Source organism: Quercus robur, chromosome 11, assembly GCF_932294415.1.
Source record: "Quercus robur chromosome 11, dhQueRobu3.1, whole genome shotgun sequence".
Taxonomy (NCBI): Eukaryota; Viridiplantae; Streptophyta; class Magnoliopsida; order Fagales; family Fagaceae; genus Quercus; species Quercus robur.
In genome coordinates this window covers 16,119,361-16,136,974 of record NC_065544.1, presented here as the reverse complement: position 1 = coordinate 16,136,974, position 17,614 = coordinate 16,119,361, and the positions used below count along the sequence as shown (strand labels likewise).

The 17,614-nt window shown below is 33.7% G+C and overlaps 1 protein-coding gene and 1 long non-coding RNA gene across 2 annotated transcripts; both read left to right on the top strand.

Annotated features, from left to right (window-relative positions):
• Nucleotides 1-1,431: 1,431 nt before the first annotated feature.
• LOC126707302 (uncharacterized) lies at nucleotides 1,432-7,353 on the top strand. Its single transcript, XR_007648893.1, has 4 exons — nucleotides 1,432-1,507; nucleotides 1,841-1,960; nucleotides 6,016-6,484; nucleotides 6,925-7,353. It is a non-coding gene; the product is annotated as an uncharacterized LOC126707302 (long non-coding RNA).
• Nucleotides 7,354-12,255: 4,902 nt separating this feature from the next.
• LOC126704767 (ankyrin repeat-containing protein NPR4-like) lies at nucleotides 12,256-12,708 on the top strand. The gene has a single exon (XM_050403778.1). It carries the CDS (start codon nucleotides 12,256-12,258, stop codon nucleotides 12,706-12,708), a length of 453 nt encoding a protein of 150 aa, XP_050259735.1.
• Nucleotides 12,709-17,614: the final 4,906 nt, after the last annotated feature.

Genomic DNA, 17,614 nt, shown 5'->3' with positions numbered 1-17,614 from the left:
CTAGAGATTTAAAATTTAGTGGCATTAACCAAATTTCCTTATAAAGAGAATCAATGTTTAAAACATGTTTTATTTCCTATGACTATCCTACTCTGTGACTATGTGTCTAAGTCTAAAATTATTCTAAAGATAAAAACTACCAAGTGCTGTTGTGAAGTGTTCAAGACCCTTTCCATCTGTCTTTCTACGCTCTTATTTGATTCAAACACTCGCAATTATTTGAATTATTGCAAAGATTCATCCATTTGTTTCTATCTACAATGGTTGTAATACTTTTCGTCCTCAACAAATCATAAACCCGTGTATTTTATAATTCTTTGGTCAAATGAAAAGTGCTCTACACGTTATGCACATAAACATGTTGACATCACTTTTATTTTTTAAGTATAAACCTCCAATAATGCTACCGACACAGTTTTTTTCATAATAAATTTCACAGTTGCTGAATTGGTCGATTATGAGTGGTAGAGGAAAAGAAGTGTGTCAATAAGTATAAGTTGTGTCCATTAGTTTCTTCATACTTCTTTCCAAAGTCTTTCATTGTCTCCATTAAGGTCTCAACTATTTCATCATGGGATCTTGACTTCTTTCTCATTTAACTTCTTTGAGCTAACACTTCTAATAGGTATATGTGTTTGGGAACTAGAACCATTTCCATTGGTCTCTTCTATACCATCTTCTTCTCAACTTCATCTATAGCCTATAGAATTTTGGCTTTTTGTCTACCATCTATCTCCTCAGTAGCATCCATAGCATTGCTCTTTTTCCATTAGCCCAATCTTTACCAAACACAATTGCTACGTCACCATAATAAGGGAAGGGCTTGTTCTGCAATCCTTTAGCATCTAGATATGATCATGATACAAAAATAATATATATATATATATATACACACACTAAAAAAACAAAATAAAAAACAAAATATATCAATTAAATAATAATATAAAAATTGATAGTTAAAAAATAAATGACAAAAAATTATATAGGTTACCTTGACCCAATCTTCAAAAACTTGTTTCTCAACCGCCATCATTTGCCCTTTATCATTCCAACGAAAACTAAAGCATTTGGAAGTTTTGAGCCACGCATATCAGTTATTGCCCAATATTGCCTTTTTAAAGTTTCTAATTTAATTTCTATACGTTGATTTGCCTTTTGTCGTTAAGCATATTCTTAAACTGGCTTGAAGATTAAAATTGGCATAAAGAGTGGAATTTGATTTTTATCTATGGAATGGGATTCTAAAAATTGCAGAATTTTACGCTGGAACAAGTGGTGTAATCGAGGGTTCTAAAAATTGCGGAATTTGATGCTCGACCAAATGGTGTACTTAGAATTCTTTCTGTTGTTGGAATTTTTTAGTAGAAATTCCTTTCCTTTTCCGATAATATAAAACATAAACAGTTACACTATTCCATACCAACCATTTCTCTTGTTTCCTAGCTTCCTCATACACTTACCACTCTTTTTCGTATTATAAGCTCAAATAAATTTTGGAAAATTTCAGGTGAGTCCACAATTTGACCTCACAAACTAGAGAGACAATATATATATATATATATATATATATATATATATATATATCGTGCTAATATCTCAAGATAATTATTGTGAGGAATTTCATATATAGGGGTGACTCCAAAATAGACTAAATTTTTTGACCTCTGAATCCAAAATTTCAGAGATTTTATAAGGTTTTAGGAACTATTAAACTAACTATTTAGAATTTCAGACAAGTGTGACGTTTTTTATTTTATTTTATTTTATTTTTATTTTTATTTTTTATTTTTTTTACTAAAAGGTGTTCATTAACTTATGTAAATTTCCTTCTTAAATGCAGCAATGTCAACGGAGCAACCGGCACAATTATTTGAAATTTTTGTGGACCCATGTTTGCAAAAACCAGATCATTTTCCTCAAGTTGAATTTCTTACTTCCAAGACAGATTTTGCACCTGACAGTAAATTTTTTTTCCCCTTGTTCTCTACATAAGTTTCAGATTTATTACAAAATGCGACTTTCATTTTGTTTTATTTTATTTTTTCCAAATTCTAAAACAAATTTTTCTACTTTCTAAAAAAAAAAAAAAAAATCCACGTATGTTGGACAATTATAAATGTTGGTTCCCGCAAGGATGGAGATTTCATGTAGGACTATAGGAAACAATTGCAAACTAACACCAATCCCCAAATAATTTCGTTAGTTAGCAACGTTTACAAACTATTTAGGAAACTAATATCTCAAGTCTAAGAAACTCAATTTTGCTCTTAGAATTCAATTATGATAGAGTCGAGTTCCACAACAAAAGCGCAACAACCCAACAACTCCTAGCAACAAAAACGCAATTCCAACAACTCCAAGCAACCCAGCAATTCCGAGCACTAGGTTTGATGATCTTGGCACCGGAGTGGCTTGGTTTTGACAATTTCAACATTGGAGCAGCTTGGGTTCGTTGATCTCGGCACCAAAGGTCTTTTTTTTTTCCCAATTTGGTTTGTCTCTGGATTCATTTTCAATGTTCTCTAGGTTGGTTTGTCTGTGGTACCAGAGGGACACTTGGTTTGATTCAACAATACCAGAGAGACACTAGTGCAAAGATCAACAATCTGTTGGTGCTGAGATCAAAACTACCGTGGGTCTTCGTCAGGTTTGGTCAGATTCTTTTTCTTCTTTAGGAAACAACCTCCTTCGTGGATTTAGGTCTTCATGGGGTTGTGTTTTGGTTTGGTTTTTGATGAACTGCAAAAATTGGAACTCGTGGATTCGATTTGGGTCTTGGTGGTCTAGAAGTTGAGTTTTAGAAACTCGAGTTCCACGTTGATTTTTCATGGAACTCGAGTCTCAGAGACTTGAGTTACAACAGTGAAATCGAGTTTGTGAGTCTCGAGATGCTAGTTTCCTAAATAGTTTGAAAATGTGGCTAACTAACAAAATAGTTTGAAAATAGGTGTTATTTTGGGAAAAAAAAATTCCCTCTTATCTAAAGGGCAGAGAGAATTCTTAAGTACTTCACAAAGGAACCCAAGGCATTTTTCTTTTTTGCTGAATGATCCCTAGGCATCTAATTATAGATGCTTGGTGCCCTTTGATGAGATTCACTATTTGTTATTATTATTGTCTTAATTGTGGGGCTTATATAATGATTTTTAGCTTCGCGTACTGTATACTTTGTTGCCTTTTACCTTTTACAGGAGAAAGCTAAAAATATGAGGCAGGCAAAAAATAATAAGAAACAAAACATGTTTACCTTAAGAATAATTTTTAGAATCCCTCTCTCTCTCTCTCTCTCTCTCTCTCTCTCTCTCTCTATATATATATATATAATAATGCATTATACCAGAATTTGTTTTTTCAAAATAACACCAACTTTCAAACAATTTCATTAGTTAGAATGTTTTAAAAACTATTTAGAAAACTAACATCTCGAGTGCAATAGACTCGATTTTGGTATACTAAATCGAGTATAATGAACTTGATTTCAGCATCGTGGCACCAGATGATGTAGAAATTTCGTCCACATTGGCATAAAACTCAAGTCCATTAGACTTAAGTTCTATCATATAGAACTTGAGTCCATAGGACTTGATTTCCTTTATAATTTACCAATCATGATAGGACCATCATTTTTTTACTACCACAACTTTACGCAATTTTAAACCTAAATGTAACTTATAATAGAAAATCCATGTAATACAAATTGCTTGAGAGGACACCATTTATTTATTTTTAGTATATACTCACTTAAAAAAAAAAAAAAAAAAAAAATCCTATACAACCATTGTATTCATATATGTATATGATAATGTAATATTCAAGGGTAGGTTGAAGGGTTCAGTTCAGCTTCTACTTAGAGAACCATATGTCGTTTTCTTCTGCAACTTCAAGAGATAGAGTTAATAAACACCTACTTCGGTCTAATTTAGTCCATTTCGGTCCCCCTTGGCTTATTTGGGTCTAATTCAGGTCCAATTAAATCTACTTCAATCCAATTCGGACTACTTTAGTCCATTTCAATCCAAATCAACCCACTTCAGTCCATTTTGAGTGAGTATAAACTAAAAATAAATAGAGTTGCTATCTTTATTATATCTATCTCTTAAAGTTGATGAAAAATACATATTATTCTTTAAGCAAGAGTGGAACTAGACCCTTCTACCTAACCTTAAATACCGTATTAGCATATAGATATAAATACAATTGTGAAATGCATTTTTTTTTCTTTCTAGTGAGTATAAACTAAATATAAATAAAGCTTTTATCTTTTTTATTTTTTTTTTTTTTATTTTAGATGTGATCTTATTTTATTAAAAATATAGTATATAATGATATATTGTTATACAACTATACCTTTAATTTTTAATATTCTTCTCATTATATTTTATTCTATAAATTTGTTATTCTCTCTCAAAAAATGTGATTATGCTCTCTCTCTCTCTCTCACTCTCTCTCTCTCTCTCTCTCTCTCTCTCTCTATATATATATATATATATATATATTTTTTTTTTTTTTTCTTGCAACTAACTTTAGGTTCATGAATTTTTATGTCCTTTTTCTTTTTCTTTTTCTTTTTTTTTTATTTTTTTATTTTTAAATATCTCTACTTTTGGTTGATATGTTTTGGTGTTGTGTTTTATTAGTTCCCCATCATAGGTGTTCTATCTCCATTTTGTAATTTGGTTTGATTTTTTTTTTTTAGTTAATCCTTTATTAGTTTGGAAGTGAGAATTTGAGTTTATTTCAAAACACAATCTACTTAACTATATGTATTTAAATGTGCCTATCTATTATTTGAGTAATATCAATGATAATTACGTGATAAGTTTTGACCATCTTGATAATCTCCTTAAGTGTTTGAAACCCTAAATTGAAATTCTAACTCCACCACTAGTCTGACTTACCTAAGGGACTACAACAACTAATATATAGTAAAGAAATCCTAGGCAATTAGAAGACTCTAGAAAAGCCTAATTAATGTTGGGAATGAAATTAAGTTAGAACATTAAAAAAAATTATCAAAAGGGACAAATTTCTAATATATATATATATATATTGAGAATCAAATTTCTAAAAATACATAATTAAATACTATGGATTATAGGAATTATCACAGAAATGATGAGATCATTATGACTTATAATTTGCAATTATGAAAAAAAATAGTAAATTTGATAAATTGAAGGTATAAAATAAGGGAATTTAAAATTAAAAAAAAAAACTACCATAGATATATACATGTTGTGAGTTTTGATCCTCATAATGGCACCCTTTAGAAAACTAAATTTCACTACGTGATTCTATTACCGGCCTCCATGATTTATACCATTACTTTTCTACTTCCTAAACTTATTGTGACTAAATGTGTGATGATATCTTTGTTCAAGGAAAGCCTGTACCATTCATTCAATATCAGCACCCCAACTTGGAAGAACTCTGTCTCGTGTTCTCATTGTTCTACTCATCTAGTGGAGATTATTCAAATAGCTAGACAACATTGAAAGTAGAGGAAATACACATTTCTGGCTAGAGTCCGACAACGTAAGCATTGTTGTTAATATGCTTCATGATCTGGAATGGCCTATACTTCTTGTCTTTCAGCTTGTTATAGGTGCCAGCAGGAAAATGATCCTTCCATATATAGACCATCACCTAGTCCCCTTGTTGAAGATCTTCTTCCGAAGTGAGCCAGTGGCTTGTAATCAGCCATCTTCTACTTACCATTGGATGCCTCGAGTCATTTTCAGACCTTTTCTTGTATTTCCTAGATGAGATCTTCAATATTCTTTAACATGATTTTGATTTAAAGAAACTCAGGTAGTCATTGTCAGACCTCTTCTTGTATTGCCTAGATGCAATATGCCATAATTTTCTGTTGCGATGCTCGTTTCAAGAAGCTTAGATAATGGCACCAAGTTTAATGTATGCTTTGGGGTTACACAAGAGACTTTTATATTCTTATATTATAATACTCAAGACTTTTATATATATTGCAAGTCTCTGATTTTTAAAACTTTACAGGGAAAAAAAGAGATCACTCCCGTGCCTTGTGTTTAGCTGTACTTAACGGTGACTGGAAAATTGCTAAGCAGTTCATCGATAAAGATCGTGGCATGCTTTATGCTAGATTGACAAAAGCATGGGATACAGTGATTCACATAGCGGTTCATTTCAAAATGCATATCTTTTGTAAAAGAACTGGTGGAATATGGGACTGGGGAAGATCTAGCTATAGAAAACATAAATAAAGACACAGGCCTTAGTATTGCTGCTGTATCTGGAATGGTCGAAATTGCAAAGTTAATGATAGAAAAGAATAATAAACTGACAATGAAACGTGGTACTAGGCCTTTGATACCCTTTGGCATGGCAGCTGAAGTTGGACATAAGGAAATGGCAGAATATCTCTACTCGAAGACTGAATTTGACAGTCTAGATCATTGTGAACGAATTAGGCTGTTTTTTCTTACCCTTTCCAGCAATTTGTATGGTAAGACTAAATTACTTCGTGCTCCAAAATTTGTCACTTGTCAGTATGGCTATATAACTAATAACATGCTACCTTCAATCTTGCTTCTGCTTTAGTAATTCATTATATATCATATCCCACTATTTTCTGGAACTTTCAGAATTTGTTTAGGATATAATCTATGTTAGAGTACACTCCCAATCCCAGAGTTTCTTTCAAGGACAAATTAACACTCTGCGGTGACTCACATACTGAATTTCTAATAATGATACTAAGAACTTTTGTTGGAAGTCAAATTTTGGATATTCCTTGCTCTCTCTCTCTCTCTCTGCTTCCAATTTCATAGCATTACTGCTTAAAAAAGATGCACCTCACTTGACATAATTGTGGCTCTACAACAAAATCTGTTCGTCTAAAATAAACATAGTTTCTAACTACAATAAAACTCTTTTCTTGTATAGGTTTTGCATTGGATATGCTGCGTAAATATCCTACAATGGCTTGTGAACAAGATGATAATAATAATGGGAAAACAGCTTTGCATGTGTTGGCTCAAAAGGCTACACACATTGCCAACGGCAGTCCCCTAAAGATCGTGGCAAGATACACCAGCTTGTGTACGCTTTTCTAAACCTGGTCCAATTCTCACAATAGATATTTAGTGTTTAGCATAATGCATACTCTTAAGTTCCCAACTCAGAGTAAACATTTCTACCCCATTATAATTAGGGAAATTATTGTTTCTTAACTTCACTATATTCACACTTTTCACACTAGGTGTCCACAATTTCCAAGCAATATTTACATTCTACTCATGATGTAAAACAGTGTGGACACTGTTGGATGTAAAATATTTTTGTAAAATAACAGAGAGTAGAGAGAAACTGAAATTCTCATTAGCTAAATGAATTATACAAATGAATTAATTGAAATATAATTACTAACTGAGCTACTTATATACAATCTCAAAACAGAGCATCACTCCAGGTGCGGTGCAAAACTAATTAACTGTTTTTCAACTAATCAACCAATTACAATTTGACAACTGGCTTCCTCTCTAACTAAACTCTGTGTTCCTTTCGCACGTGTGTCCTGTGTGACTTCATTAATCAAAACGCTCCGTTTCAAGTCTCCTCTTGCTTCTGTCGTTCTGTTCTTCAGCCTTGTTTTTCTTCTGTCGTTTTCAGTGCTGTTGCTTCTGTCGTTTGTAATGCTCCTGTCTTCAACACTCCCCCTCAAGTTCAGAGTATTAGACTCTGTAACTTGAACTAAAGAAGCTATCTGTAATTGCTCAGATTGCACCTTTAACAGCTTTGGTTGAAAAATGTCTTTCAATCCTAGTTTCTCTGTCAATCTCACAAAAGATGAAAAACCCAAAGCCTTTGTGAAGATGTCTGCAACCTGTGAATTCGTAGCAACATGGAAAGTCTTAATCATTCCCTCCAAAATTTTATCTCTCACTAAATGACAGTCAACTTCTATGTGCTTGGTTCTTTCATGAAAGACCGGGTTTGCTGCTATATATAGTGCAGCCTGGTTATCACAAAATAGCATAGCTGGTCTTGAATGCTCAATCCTTAAGTCCTTCAACAATTGCAAGACCCAAGTGATTTCACAGGCTACACTGGCCATAGCCCTATACTCAGCTTCAGCTGAGGATTTGGACACGACTCCTTGTTTCTTTGATCTCCAAGAAATTAAGGAATCTCCCAAATATACTGCATAACCAGATAGGGACCTCCTTGTGTCTGGGCATCCAGCCCAATTCGCATCACAGAAGGCCTTGATATGCAACTCTGTGTTGCTTGGGAAGAATAGGCCTTTACCTAGTGACCCTTTAATGAATTGTAGCACCCTGTGAGCTGCCTGCAAGTGAGGTTCCCTTGGCTGTGAGACAAACTGACTCAACCTATGCACTGCATAAGTCAAGTCAGGTCTTGTCAAGGTAAGGTATAACATTCGTCCAATTAATCTTCTATACTGACCTGGTTCTTCCAACAGCTTGCCTTCATATTTGGACAACTTCAAGTTTTGTTCCATGGGAAACTTAACAGGTTTACTGCCAATAAAACCAGTGTCCTTGAGGATTTCCAAAGCATATTTTCTTTGGTTAAGACTGATGCCTTCATCAGTCCTAGCAACTTCCAATCCTAGAAAATACCTCAATGAACCTAGATCCTTCAAACCAAACTTATCATCAAGAACTTTCTTCAAATTATTAACACAAGCAACATTGTTTCCTGTCAAAAGTATATCATCAACATATACCAACAAAATTGTGAATGAAGCTCCTTGTGTATGAGTAAACAAGGAGTAGTCAGACTTGGATTGGACAAACCCCATTTGTAGAATAGTTGAGGAAAACTTCTCAAACCATTGTCTGGATGCTTGTTTGAGACCATAGAGACTCTTATTCAGTTTGCAAACCAAATGATGCTCCCCCTTGCTGTGAAAGCCAGGTGGTAAACACATGTAAACATCCTCAAGTAACTCCCCATGAAGAAAAGCATTATTTACATCCATTTGATGAAGAGACCATCCTTTCACAGCAGCCAATGACAAAACAATCCGAACTGAAACTGATTTTGCAACTGGAGAGAAAGTTTCTGAGTAGTCCAGCCCAAGCTTTTGAGTGAAACCCTTGGCTACAAGCCTAGCTTTGTACCTCTCAATAGTACCGTCAGGTAAGTATTTAACTCTATAAACCCACTTACATCCAATGGCTGACTTACCAGGAGGCAAAGGGGTTAAAGTCCAAGTATCATTCACCTCTAAAGCTTCAATTTCTTTGTCCATGGTAGCTCTCCATTCAGGAAATTGCATTGCCTACTGAAAAGAGACAGGCTCGGATGGAATGGAAGAAACAGCCATGACAAAAGAATGAAAGGTAGGTCCAAGATGTGAGTAACTTAAATGATCTGAAAGAACATAAGGCAGACCTATACTGGGTTTGGTACTGGCAAAGTTACAAGAGTAATCAGACAAGTAAGAAGGAGGTTTGTGGGACCTAGTAGACTTTCTAAGGGGAACATTGGAACCAGAAGGATAAGGAAGAGGATCACAAGACTGGGAAGAAGTAGGAACATCAGAACCAATGGAATCAATAGAAACAGGTTCTGTAGAAACAGGTTCCATAGAAACAGAAACAGGTTCTGTAGAAACAGGTTCCACAGAAACAGAACTAGGGTCAGGGATAGGAATTGAAGTAGAATGAGGAATGGAGGAAGAACAAGGAACAAGGACAGTCTCAACAGAATCTATGGTGGTATGAGGAAAAACAAAATCATCCAAATAAGAAGTAGAGGGTTGAGAACTGTCAGCATAAGGAAATAGAGTTTCATAAAAGATAATATCTCTGGAAATATAGACTGAATTGGACTCAACATCAAGAACCTTGTAACCTTTAATGCCATGAGGATAGCCAAGAAACACACATTTTTTGGCCCTAGGTGCAAACTTGTGCCTATTGTGAGATAAAGTAGAAATGAAACACAAGCAGCCAAAAGTCCTTAAGTGGTGATAAGATGGAGAAGAATTGAAAAGCATTTCATAAGGACTCTTATTGCCTAATGCTTTAGAAGGAATTCTATTGATGAGATGAACAGCAGTCAAGATGCAGTCACCCCAAAAACATAAAGGAATATGAGATTGAAACTTCAAAGCTCTTGCAACATTGAGGATGTGCTGATGCTTTCTTTCAGCAATACCATTCTGCTGAGGAGTATCAACACAGGAAAGTTGATGCAAAATGCCATTAGAATGAAAAAATTGTTTCAAGAAAAACTCAGTACCATTGTCACTTCGAATGGTTTTGATCTTACTATCAAATTGAGTTGAAACCATTGATGCAAATTTAGGAAACAGAAATTGAGTTTCAGATTTATGTTTAAGCAAGTAAACCCATGTGCATCTAGTAAAATCATCCACAATAGTCAAAAAATATTTGTAACCATCAATGGTATTAACAGAAAAGGGACCCCATAGGTCACAATGAATCAATTCAAAAGGCTTAGTGGTTACATGAGAGCTGGAGGGAAAAGAAAGCCTCTTTTGCTTTGAAAAATGGCATACATCACAGCAAGTAGCCTTATTTTGAACATCAATATCTACAAAGTGCTTCAACAATTGAAGTTTTGACAAAGAAAGGTGTCCTAATCTAGAATGCCACAAATCTAAAGAAGAAATGTGACTGACACTATTGGCAAGAGCAGCTGATCTTGATGGAGGAACAGAAGCTTGAAGCAAGTATAGGCCATTGCTTTGCTTACCCAGACCAATCATGCTCCAATGAGCAAGGTCTTGGATGAAACACCAATCACCAAGAAATATAAGGCAACAAAGTGTATGCTGAGTGAGTTTGCTGACTGAAATGAGATTGAAATTAAAAGATGGAACACACAATACATCTGTGAGTGTGAGTGTAGGAGAAATTTGCACAATGCCAATGTGTGTTACTACAACCTTTTCCCCATTTGGCAAATAGACACAAGAATGGACTATAGAAGTGATTGTGGTTAATTGTGATACTGAGTGCACCATGTGATCAGTAGCCCCAGTATCAAGAATCCAAGAATTAGACTTAAAACAATGTCTATCAATGACTTGAGCTGAAAAAATAGAATGAGACAAATTGGGGGCAAACCAAAAGGGATTACCTGAGAAATTGGCTGTAGGAAATGAATTAGCTATAGAAGATGAAGAAACTAAAGCAGCTATAGGAAAAGAATTAGCTGTAGGAAGAGAAAGAACAGGTGTCATCACTGAAGCAACCTGTGAAGCAGTCTGAGTACCAATACCATTTGGAGTACCAAAACTAGAACTGGATGCAGTATGAGCCTTTAGAAAATTGAGAAGCTGTTCACATTGAACCTGAGAAATTGGGCATTGAGGCTGAGTGGTCTGTTGACAATTTTGAGGACCAAAACCACCAGGAAAACCTCCAAAATTTGGCTGTGAAACACCAAAAGGAGTCTGAAGACCAATGTTGAACTGATTAGTATCACAAGGTTGAATATTAGGAAGACCATCAAAACCAAAACTTCCTGTGATTTGATTAGCCATAGCCTTATTTCCACCTTTTGGCTTATAGCCTGGAGGGTACCCATGAAGTTTGTAGCACTTATCTGCTATGTGACCAGTGAAGCCACAGTAAGTGCAAATTGGTCCCTCCTTCTTGAAGTTACCTCCTTTACCTCCATTATTCCGAGCATAACCTTGATTACCAGCATGACCTTGATTACCTTGAAATGACTTACTACCATTCACATACATAGCAACAGGATCCAATTGCTGAACCACATTAACAGTGTTCCCAATATTTCTCCTTTTCTCTTCTTGTAAAACCAATGAGCACACCTTGCTAAGAGGGGGAAAAGGCTCAATAAGCAAGATTTGCCCAATCAAGGTCCCAAAACTATCATTCAAGCCCATTAAAAATCGAAAAACATGTTCTTTATGCTGTGCACCTAGCTGAGACGACTTAGAACCACAAACACAAGCACAATTGCACACTGTGAAAGGTTGATTATTCACAAACTCATCCCATAGAGTCTTGAATTTGGTAAAGTAAGAACTCACCGAGAGTGATCCTTGAACCAAATGTGAAATCTCCTTTTGAAGCTCAAACAGTCTTGGAGTGTTGTCCTAAGATAACCTATTCTTTAGATCAATCCACAAATCCCTTGCTGAATTGATGTACATAACACTAGCCTTAAGATCAGGACTGAGTGAATTAGATGTTTTCAATAAGGATCATAAAGATTTACTTAAAGTAGGTGAAGATTGAAGAAGCAATGAAGGAGACAGCCAATTCATGTATGCTTGTAGCAACTCTCATTTCTACTGTGGTCTTCGCAGCAGCTCTCACAGTTCCTGGTGCCAGTAACAAGATATCAAATACTTCTTATTTCCACAAAGAGCAGTGGTTTATGATTTTTATTCTTTCAAATGCAGTAGCACTCTTTACCTCGGCAGCATCAATTGTGTTGTTACTGTCCATTCTTACTTCAAGCTATGCACAAAGTGAGTTTGTGTATTCATTGCACAAAAGGTTGATGTTTGGGCTCACAAAACTCTTCATCTCCATAACAACCATGGTCTCAGCCTTTATTGCTGCCATCTTTTTGATCTTTGACTACAAGTTAGAATGGGTTCCTTATGTCATTGCTTCACTTGCCTGTGCTCCAGTGATTTTGTTTCTTGTGTTACATTCGAGCCTTTGGGCTGATTTAATCCGCTCATATTAGAATTTTGAATTGTATGAGCCTGTTTAATACTATCAATATATTTTAGATTCCCAAATGTATGATGCTATTAGTCGTATGGTTGTATTGAGCTTCATCCATGGTCCACATGAATACCTTTCCCCTATGTATGTCACTAGCTGTTGTCAACCAATGTGAATTGCAAAACAGGTAAAACAAAAGCATGAAAAATTGTTATTAATTTTTTTTTTATGGTTTTACTTGATTTACTTGGTTGGTTCCCATCAAATTAAAATCCCATCTTATTATCCCTCATTTTAATTAAATACATTATGGAAAAATATTATCAACAAAAACTCAATTCTTACATACTGATTGTTGTGGTGAATACTAGTAATGAGTTTCAAAATTTATGTTCTGTCTTTGGTATTACTCATCAACTTACATGCTCAAATACGCAAAAACAGAACAGAGTTACTGAGCTCAAATATATCATTGAAACAACCCTCACCCTGCTGTTTAAAGCTACTATTCCTTCATCAAGTCTAATTTTTGGTCTTATGTTTCTCCATTGAAACCTTTATCATTAACAAACTTCCATCTAATATCCTTCACTATAGTGTAGAAGTGGAAATTTTGCAACTAATTACAAGATGCCACGTGTTATTTAGTGGGTCCCATTGTCATTATTTAGGGACTAATGAAAATATTCCAAGTGTTATGAATAGAAAGTTACAAAGAATGTTAGGTTCTAAGACTTTAGGTTTAAATGCATTAGAATTTCAATTTGTATTGTTGGCAAACCATGAACAAAATGTTTTAGTCTTGTTTAGACTTGCTCAAAGTATGTGGTTGTATGTAAAGTTGGAATCGAGTAGCTGTAGGATTTATTATGTAAATCTGCCTGGCTCAATTGATAGAAAATTAGGCTTGATTGATCGAAACTCGTGCAGATTTTTCCAACTCAGCCCAAGCCCGTTTAACATGTAGGGTTTTATGTTTTGTCTTAAGTATAAAAGGGAAAACCCTAGCCACGTTTTAGATCGCTCCTTATGCTGTGTGTGTGAATCTTTTGTGAGATCAAGAGGTGTTTACCTTCACACATACTTAGGGTTTCTAAGGTTCAAGATTATGTCAAGAACTTGGTGATCGATTTAGTTTCTGCAATAAGAGCTTAAAAATACACAAGCGGGAGTGCTTGTACTTGCTGTGAATACAAGAAAGAAGTAGTCCGTGGACTCGGAGTTGTTACGTGGTCGTAGTAATAAGTTTCCTACTCGAGGTAACAATAGGATGTTAGTGGTCTAAGTTGCTATTATGTAAACTTCAATTCTTTCATAGTGGATTCAAGTTTACCTTGAGGATAGTTAGGTTAAATCCTCCCCAGGTTTTCACCAATTTGGTTTCCTGGGTCATCATATCTTTGTGTTTTTTATTTTTCGCACTTTACATTGATATGATATATTTATGTTAACCTAGATCTGAAATTTTACTAAGTAATCACTTGGCTAATTTACTAGGTTAATCTGAGTGTGTTTTAAGGGATCTAAAAACAAATAAGTGGTATCAGAGCTCGGTCATAGGTTCGAGTCGTTGGAGCCACATTGTGAGGGAGGGATTGTGAGGGATTTCACAATTCGCTTCAATACCAATGGGCTTGATTTGCGATCGAATGCTATAAAAGATTTGTGCCCCCTCATCCTTCACCAATTGGTCATTGGATGGATTGGTAAGGCACACGGTCCGACAAAAAACACTCAAGAGCCAATCACACCTCAACACATGTTAATATTTAATTTATATGATATAAGCAGTCTAATTAAAAGCTGCCATGTGTTATTTTAATTTAAAACACTTTGGCTAGTCAAATAATGTCACATGTCCCTTAGAGAACAAGACATAAAATCCCTCCATTTAAACTATGACACGTGTTACCACTTGTAGACAATCATGTGTCATCACACCTTCTCAAAACTCCTATAAATAAAGACTCTCATTAGTCTGGTAGGAGGACATTGACACACATTCAGAAGTCTTGAAGCTCTGCCGGAATCAAGCTCCAAAGCCTCTGAGAACTTCAACCTTCGAATCTTTAGAACATTCAAAGATTGGAATCAAGTCCAAAAGTGTTTGGAAACTTCAAGAGATTGCAAGTTAGTGAAGATCTACGGATTCAAGCCTTCAAAGTCTCGAAGAACTTCCACTACAATCTTCAAAGACGAAGAAAACACAAAGAACATTTAAAGAACATACAAAGAACGAGAAGAACACAAAGTACACACGAAGAACGTGAAGCACAAAGGATTCCTAACAAACACATAGTTATAGATTCATTGTAATTCTACTTCAAAGATCCAAAGGAGTATTCTTTTGTAATAGGATTCAATTTTAGACAATTTTACTTATACATCAATACAAATATACATTTGTGAAACTATTTTGATTTTTTGATTTCCAAACTTGAAATTTAGTGTTTACATGGAAAGGGAATGTTTATTTCAAACAGATTATATCTCACTCAAAGTATTTGACCAAAGAGCGTGTTTCTTTGTTATGCTATTAATTCCAAAGAAATATCATTGTTTAGATTTAGCAACCAACATAATTTCAGCATGTTATTTTTGACAAGTCATCTGTTTCCTTTACTCATTAGTCTTTTTCTCCACTTTCTTGAATATCTAATTCCAATACTTGGCTTCCTATTCTTTTGTTTCTTCAGCCTTGCACTATTCCTTTTCTACTTGGTCCTCTTCTCTTCTTAGCTTCACATTATGTCAGTTCTCCTCCTTGACCTTTGCTTGCTCACTCCCACTTCAATGTACAGGAGATCATAGCAATATAATTATCGGAGTACCAAGGTCGAATTACAAAGAGTAGGGTAAATTCAAAGACAATATATTAAAACAATTTGGGTGAAGAAAAAAAGTCCTTTTGCTTGGTGGTTGTTAACAAGAATAATAAGAATAAATGATTTAAATCAATAATATAAATATTAGGGTATTGGGGTGTTTTCCTATATCGATATGAAATTCTTTGTGATCTAAGAAAATATATATTTCATAATTGATTGTTCTTATACAATAAAAAACTTATGATTTGGTTGAACTGAGACAATTCAAGAACGCATGATAACCTTAATTAATAATGTTGTTAAAATAGTTTTTAGAAAAACCCATTCACTTCAAAACATGATTTCTATTTGAAACTATTAGAAATTTATCTAAACAATAAGAAAAACATGATTGAACTTATTGAAAGCATGGAAAAACTAATACATCAAAGGTAATCTAATTGAACAATCAAATATGTTATTATCTAAAATCATAGAAAGAATCATATTGAATATTCATACCGTATAGAAGAAACATAACCTCTAGCCCTAGCAAAGAGTTTAGGCTGTCATTAGAGAAAAGAAAATACAAAATTTTCTCTCCAAAATTTTTTCTTCACAGCCTCTCTTCAATGCCCTAACGTAAAAGTGTACAAAGAAAAATAAAACTTTTACTATTAAATTTTCATCTAGATTTATAGTAGCAACTTGTGAGTTAATTTCGGCCTTTAAAAATTGTGAATTTCGAAAAACGGGGAAGTTGTAGATAACTAAGTCATGGTTCTAGCCCATCTAGCCTTAAGTCAATTGGATTTTTGAGGAGAACAATACGCCTAAAATACTGATCAGTGCTCAAATCTAATTTTTCCTTTTCAGATTCTGCCTCTTTGATTTCTTTCCTTATTTGAAACTTCCAAACATGGTAAAAAACTCAAATACTCCAGCTACACCTTGTTAGACATTTAACCATGGTCCTTTAGCTCCTCTTGAATTCTAGTTTGGCCTCTATTCTCTTACAAACTTTTGTAAACTCATTTTTTTCATATGCTTTCTTAAAAGTAGAAAATTACACACAATAAAAGATATCTTATTCAAAAATTTATATAAATATAAATAATAAGGACTAATGCAAATTATAGCTTAACTAGCCGCGAACCCGCGCATTGTGCGTGATAATTATTTTTATGGTGGTTTTATTAATTTTTTTTTTTTTACAATTTAAACTAATCTAATAATGAGTAATGTATTTCGTAATTGTATTTTTATTTATTATAGGAAGAATCATAAATGTAATATAGGAACAATCCAAAACACCAAAAAAACGTAAACTAAAAAAAATTAATAAAACTTAACAATAATTAATTGAACCAATATTAGGATAAAATTTTGTTTTTGACAATCTATTAAGGATATTTTCTTTGTAGAAATTATAATTTCGGCCGCCCAAAACATATTATGAAATAAAAAATTATTAGAAAAATCTACGAATTAAATTTCTATACATGTATTGTTATAAAATAATAATAATAAAAATAAAATTGCAAAAGTTAAAATTTGTCACCTATCTAATTATTTTCGTTTGGCTAACCTTTTTTTTTTAATAAATAAATGACATTATAGAGTACTTCTAATACAACTATTAAGAGTATTTTATCCACCACAAAGGATTAGAAAATAAACAAAAATTAGTAAAGTCTCATAGTTTAACATCTAAATTGAGTACTATAAAAAATCCTGCTATGTAACAGAATAAATGCCGAATTATCCAAATCATGCTATGTAATAGAATAATATTATATTTTTATATGCTATATTTAATTCTTTATAACCCAATAGGATAACATTTAACAATCAAAGAGAAGAGAATAAAAAAATTAAAAAATAAATTAAAAAAAAAACAACAACAACAACAACAATTTAAAAAAAAAAAAACTAAATCACAATTAAAATAAAAAAAAATAAAAAACTAAATTGCATTAACCCAAAATAGAGTTTTAAAGAATATAAAAAATTATCAACCTAAAGTAGAGATGCAAGAAAAATAAAAAAAAAATCCACCAAAACATTTAGAGAGAGAGGGAACCCTTTTTTTTTTTTGTGAGGGAAAACTATGCATAG